The sequence below is a fragment of the Alnus glutinosa genome, chromosome 2, assembly GCF_958979055.1.
Source record: "Alnus glutinosa chromosome 2, dhAlnGlut1.1, whole genome shotgun sequence".
Classification (NCBI taxonomy): domain Eukaryota; kingdom Viridiplantae; phylum Streptophyta; class Magnoliopsida; order Fagales; family Betulaceae; genus Alnus; species Alnus glutinosa.
In genome coordinates this window covers 5,255,869-5,261,868 of record NC_084887.1, presented here as the reverse complement: position 1 = coordinate 5,261,868, position 6,000 = coordinate 5,255,869, and the positions used below count along the sequence as shown (strand labels likewise).

The 6,000-nt window shown below is 33.8% G+C and overlaps 1 protein-coding gene across 2 annotated transcripts; it reads right to left on the bottom strand.

Annotated features, from left to right (window-relative positions):
• Positions 1-1,071: 1,071 nt before the first annotated feature.
• On the bottom strand, positions 1,072-4,701 carry LOC133861764 (putative dehydration-responsive element-binding protein 2H). Of its 2 annotated transcripts, XM_062297565.1 has the most exons (3): positions 4,560-4,701; positions 4,426-4,466; positions 1,072-1,929 (listed from the first exon to the last, which is right to left on the bottom strand). In XM_062297565.1, exon 3 carries the CDS (start codon positions 1,875-1,877, stop codon positions 1,269-1,271), a length of 609 nt encoding a protein of 202 aa, XP_062153549.1. In that variant the 5' UTR covers positions 1,878-1,929; positions 4,426-4,466; positions 4,560-4,701; the 3' UTR covers positions 1,072-1,268. The 2 variants fall into 2 exon arrangements, with proteins under 2 accessions (XP_062153549.1, XP_062153550.1); XM_062297566.1 differs by lacking the exons at positions 4,426-4,466; positions 4,560-4,701 and adding an exon at positions 3,302-3,407.
• Between the last annotated feature and the right edge of the window lie 1,299 nt (positions 4,702-6,000).

Below are 6,000 nucleotides of genomic sequence, written 5' to 3'. Positions count from 1 at the left end.
CGTTTGGAAGTGGAGTTCCTTTTTTGCTTTTGAAATGCAATTATGACACCTTCAAGTGTACCTTTTGCTTTTAAAATGCAATTATGACGCTTTGAAATGTTGGAGTTCATTTTGTTTTCTTTTTTAAATTTAAGGTGAATTCGGGTTGTATTAAACCCGAACGCTTAAATAAACCCTCTAATCTTTAGTCCCAATAATATATATATATATATATATATATGAGTAATACTAAAAATCATACCTGGTTAGACGTCTTAGACAGAGCATACTTAGCCAACAAATGAGCTGTTCATATATATTAGCTGTTCGGAATGTTGTACAACAGAAAAATCAAAGCTATGCAAAAGAAAGACATCTTGTATCTTCAATAGCCTGGTCATAGATGGTCCAACATGGAGTCAGTCACCAAATTCAGCCCCTTTACCACAATGATGAATTGTCAATCCCAATTAACTCCTGAATTATTATTACTTTTTTAACGATAATTGATCCAAGGTTAGAATCAATTATCGGATAAAAATTGTAGTTTTTAGTATTACTTATTAAAAAAAATATATATACGCTTTTCTTACTAAATTTTTAAAGTGAAATTAGAAGACTATGGGCAAAAACCACATTTTTATTATGCTATATCCCACAATATTAACTTGACACTAACCAACTTTAAAATCAATCCTTGTTAAAAAAAAAAATTAGAATAATGATTTAATGCCACCCAAATATACAACTTTTCACCACCTTGCCTATGTAACAAGGTGGTCCCCCACTACTTTTTGAGTTTTTTAATTTTTTAAAAATAAATTAAGGTGGGAGACCACCTTCCCACATAGACAAGGTGGTAAAAAGTTGTCCATTTAGGTGGTAGTTAATCATTACTCAAAAAATTAAGAGTTAATTAAAACTAACACATGAATATTATAAAATAATTGTAAAATAATTGTACTCAAATTAGAAATCAAGACCGCGCAACACAAGCACATCCCTGTGAATTTGGGCTTGAAATCACGCTGCCAAATCATTCTATAATTTTTTTTTTTATTATTATTTTTTTTTTTTTTTTGTAAGACTGTAAGAAATCAAATGCTCATTTGATATGACAAATCGAAGTTGCGGCTAATCAAACGGAACAAAAGGAAAGTGACCGGAAGCATCCGTACCCAATTTCCAGGCACCACAAAAGTACAAGTATCAAAACCCACCCTTACCCACCCAAGTACATACATGTCAAATTTCTGCCATAATCCATGCAAAAATATGAAAAATATACATCATAAGACTCGGGGAGGCGAAGAATTGATTCTTGATTCACCTACCCCATCATCATCCTCTACATTGTGAGGAACAGGATTCAGATCAATGCCCCCCTTGGATGCATAACCCTCAGAGTCGTTTGATGTTGTTGTGGACTCAGACCCAGCTGGAGTTTCCATTGAAGAAGAACCTGATGGCGTTGCAACTGGAGAAGAATCCTTTGAAGGTTCATTTGAGAAACAGGGGACTTTAACGTTGGGAAAATTGAGGCGGGCACAGGTACCATACAAGGCTCTTGCAGCATCATCATAAGCAAGTGCAGCTCCAATGGCAGTCGGAAAAGTACCTAGCCAAAGCCTACTCCCCCTGTTTGGCTCCCGAATTTCTGCAACCCACTTCCCCCACGTCCTCTGCCGAACACCTCTGTAGTTACATCGCGAGTTCTCCGGGCCCCCCTTACCTTTCATACAGCCCTTCTTCGAACCCTTGGCAGGAACTTTACGGATTGGTTTATCCTCATCAATGCGAGAATCGAGTTGTTCATTATATTCTTTCCACCTTGAAAGAATCGAGGCCAGGGATCTAGATCCATCCCCCCTAGTATGAGTTTTATCCAACTTGCGCATGCAAATTGAAATTAGGAATGAACAGAAAAACCAAGAAAACTATGTGAATTACCTGCCAATGTTAAAAAAAAGGGCTTTGATTTTAGAATGGCAACCCCTCATCACAAAAACTAGTTATCTAATGGCCAAAACTACTTATTAATGCAAGAAAAATAACCAGAGAAAACCCCAAGACAAAGGAGAACTTTGCAGCAAACTTGCACAATATATATGGCAACCTGCAAATGTAAATTAACAGGCTACCGTATTTCCTTCAATCATTAACTCCCACTATAACGCCCCCCACCCCCAAAAAAAAAAAAAATAATTACCATGAAAGCAATAGCAAAGAATACTACAATTTGCAGAAAGTAGTTTCTAATCGAGGTTTTCCCCGTAAATTTTTCTCAACTACCAGTCTAATAACGAAAAGATCAGCTTAATTTGGAAGTTAACTTAAACGAAACTAAGTAATTCCAGCTATTTTGCTTTTGCCTAAAGTAGAGCCTCCTTATATACAACAAGACATCTGCAATGAAGTTAATATTTTCACAGAAAAAAGCTCAATTGCTTCCCTTTAGTCCAAGATCAGTATATTAACATGAGTTTTGTAGTGAGATCGAAACACCGTGATCAAATTAGGCAGATATGACAGATATCTTGCACAAATACTAGTGTTAGAGACAAACAAACAAATGCAAACATAGGCCATCAAATTCAGGCAAAACCATTATTTTTCATATCCAGACAAAGCCCCAATTTCTAGTTCACTTCCATTTTTCTAAGATGAGTAATAATTGACAATCCTTTTTTTTATAAGTAATCTCATTAAAAGCGTCAGGCGCTCCTTAGTACATAATCTTCTTAAAAACAAAATCCATCAAACGTTAACACCAGTACTAATGCTATCAATAATTTTGCATTCTAGCAAAAACCACCATGTTATTTCTCAATTGCTAATAGACTAGAGAAATGTGTTTCATTTATAGTAAGTGTAAGGTGGTATACAATAAAACAGACATAAGAGATACATTAAAAACATAACAACAAAAAATAAAAAGTGGTAATTCCAAATAACATTTTAAAGAAAGGGTAAACTTATCTACAAAACGAATGCTACCAAATTTTCAATTGTCAAAAGCATGACTTTACACTTAGAACAGAAAATTGCCTTCATTTCAATATGAAACTGGGAATGAACATAAAACGCAAAAGTTATGTAAATTGAAACTCAAACTAAACATAAGAATTAAAAAAAAAAAAAAAAAATTGGTATGCCTAACATGCCAATCTCAGAAACATTTGAAGAATGTTTATCATCCTTATGCAAAAAAACGGCTCTTTACATTACTTTTCAACTGACCAGGAGGACCATTTATCTTTGGCCAAATCCATAAAATTAATAAATAAATAAATAATAATAATAACAATAATAATAATAAAACCTGACAAAGAATGACTTCTCCACACTACAAATGCACAGCCGGTGACACCACCCAATGTACAGTAACAGAAACCCCAATTCATAAGTTCCCCACGTGAGCACCAAACAGTAAAGAACGAAAAGAATAGATCACTAGCACAGTTTCGCCAAAACAACACTAACAAATTATTAAGGCTTACATAAAAGTAAATTTAAAACCAGAATCGGGTAAAGTCCACTTATCCTCCTCAAACTACCACCCAATTGACAATGTTCTCCAGACTTTCAATTTGAACAATGTCCCTCCCTCCCAAACTACCAAAAACTGTCAATGTTTCCCCTAATGACAAATATACCATTAATAAAATTAAAATAATAATAATTTTTTTTTAAAAAAAAAAAAAAAAAAAAACTAAAAATTAAATACATAAAAATCAAGAGTGGCCAAATTCAAAAATTAAAAGAAAAATTAAAATTTTCGTTTTATTTTACATAAAAATTTTGTTTTTTTTTTTAATTTTTTTTTTTGTTTTTTGGAATTTATAGGGGTACTTCTGTTTTATTGAAAAAATTATAAGGTCATTTTTGTCTATTTGCTGGCTTTGGGGGACATTGACAATGTTTTGGTAGTTTGGGGAAACATTGTCATTTGGATGGTAGTTTTGAGGGGGTATGTAAATTTTTCACTTTATTTTAATATCAATCTAGGACCATAATATACCAAAATTCAGGTACAATCAATAAAATCAACGCAAGAGCAAGAAATTTAGGCATAAACATAACTTTTTGCCAGGCAAACCATGCCAACCGCAAAACCCATTTTCAAATTCAAAACCCAATTTTGGGCCAGACCCATTTCAATACGCAATTATCTCAACCAAGAGCGTAAAACCTCACAATAATCCACAAAAAACCATAGTACTACCCTTAATCATTCTTGTCTATTTTTTTTTTTCTTATGGGTACCAAGAAATACTGCAAATTTACCATTTTCCAGTGGCATGCAATAAATCACTGACAAAAAATAATTAAAATTAGAATACGAGATAAAAAGAATTACATAAAAAACGAACGGTTCTGAGGCCATATATAGGAGATCTGAACCTAACGAGATATAATCTAAAGATACAAGAATGAAAGTTTTACCTTCTTGCGACTGGAGGTCCAGGGGCTGAACCTAGATTGAGCTACACGAAACATTTCGAAGAAAAACAATATTACAGGGTTAGGATTTTGATATTTAATTCAGAGAGGAAGAGGGACTAAACGCTGCGTTTTACCTCGTGGCTCGGACTGAGAGCATCAGAGAAGGTTATGAAAGTTTCGGATCTGGGAAATGCGTCGACGAGAATGAAGCGGAGAATTTTGAAATTGAAAAATTAAAAAGAACCCTAATTGCTGACTTCGGCACATTTATGTAGCGCACCGCCTAACTAATAAAATATATTTTAAAAGAAGAAAAAGAATATTACCGTATATACGCCGCCTGTGGGCTATGGGAATTACGAGCCCAGCCCATGGCATTGGGCTTGCTTTAGGCCTAGAAATGAACTAATCTCTATTTTAAAATAAGGATAATTGCACCATTGATTTTCGAGTTTACTTAAATTACAAATCACTTCTTGTAGTTCAAAAAGTTCATGAAAGTTTCTTGTAGTAAACTATAATTACAAATCAGTCTCTGAACACGTTTGTCATCTACCAAGTTAACATATTCCGTCAATTATCCATGTCACACCCAATAGGCAACTAACACGTGTCCATTACAATAATAAAAATATAAATAAATAAATAAAATTACGGAAGGGGTGGCTGTTGGTGGGCAGCCACCCTCGGCCATGTCTGGGGGTGGCCTTTGAGCCACCCCCTGCCACTTATGGAGGTGGAGAAATGAGTGTAAAAAAGTGAGAGTGTGTGTAGCATTACTCTTATCAAATTGTTTTAAATTAAATGGTTTAAAATTTATTATTAAGTGAAATGCAATGAATTAAAGTAAAATTAAGTTCGTATAAGACTAATAAATACGAATAAAGTTTTTTTTTCAAATTCAGTCTATTGAATTGATTCTTACATTATTTCAAATTCTGGAACCGATTGGAGTCGGAATCTGACTTGTCGAAATTCGGCAATAATCAACTGCTTGAACGTTAAGGTCGACTGCGTTGTTTAAAAGAGAGTTGACTGCATCTATCATCTACAGAAAATGATTTACGCTTTTAATCCGAAATTTATTAAGCATTTTTTGTCAAACGGAAATCATTTTCCGGTTGACCATTATTTTCACCCCTACCAATCACCGGAAAATACAGAAATTATTTTTCAGAAATCATTTTACGCTGAAACAAACGGAGAATAAGATTAACAAATTAATAACAAATGTCACATGCATGTGAGAATCATATGCATTTTTAGATATTCACATTAAAATTATATGCTTTAAAGACAATTTATTAGACTCAATTAAAAGAATTTGAATAAAACAATCAAATATGATTTGGCAATAAAACCAAATATGACAAAACCCTAAAAATACTCGTCTCTCACCTTCCCCCCTATGAAAGCCTCGCCCTCCATATCCTAGTTACAAAGGGGGGACTCCCTCCCTCTCCTTAACATCCTATTGAATTTCTTATCTTTAGCCTCTTTATGTCTCTCCTTTGCCTTTAGTTTTAGAGTAAGGGAAGTTATCATTGCACAACACACTTTACACAATTATTATAC

Coding starts and splice junctions, on each gene's coding strand:
- LOC133861764 (XM_062297565.1), bottom strand. CDS start 1,877: ATGCGCAAGTTGGATAAAACTCATACTAGGGGGGATGGATCTAGATCC.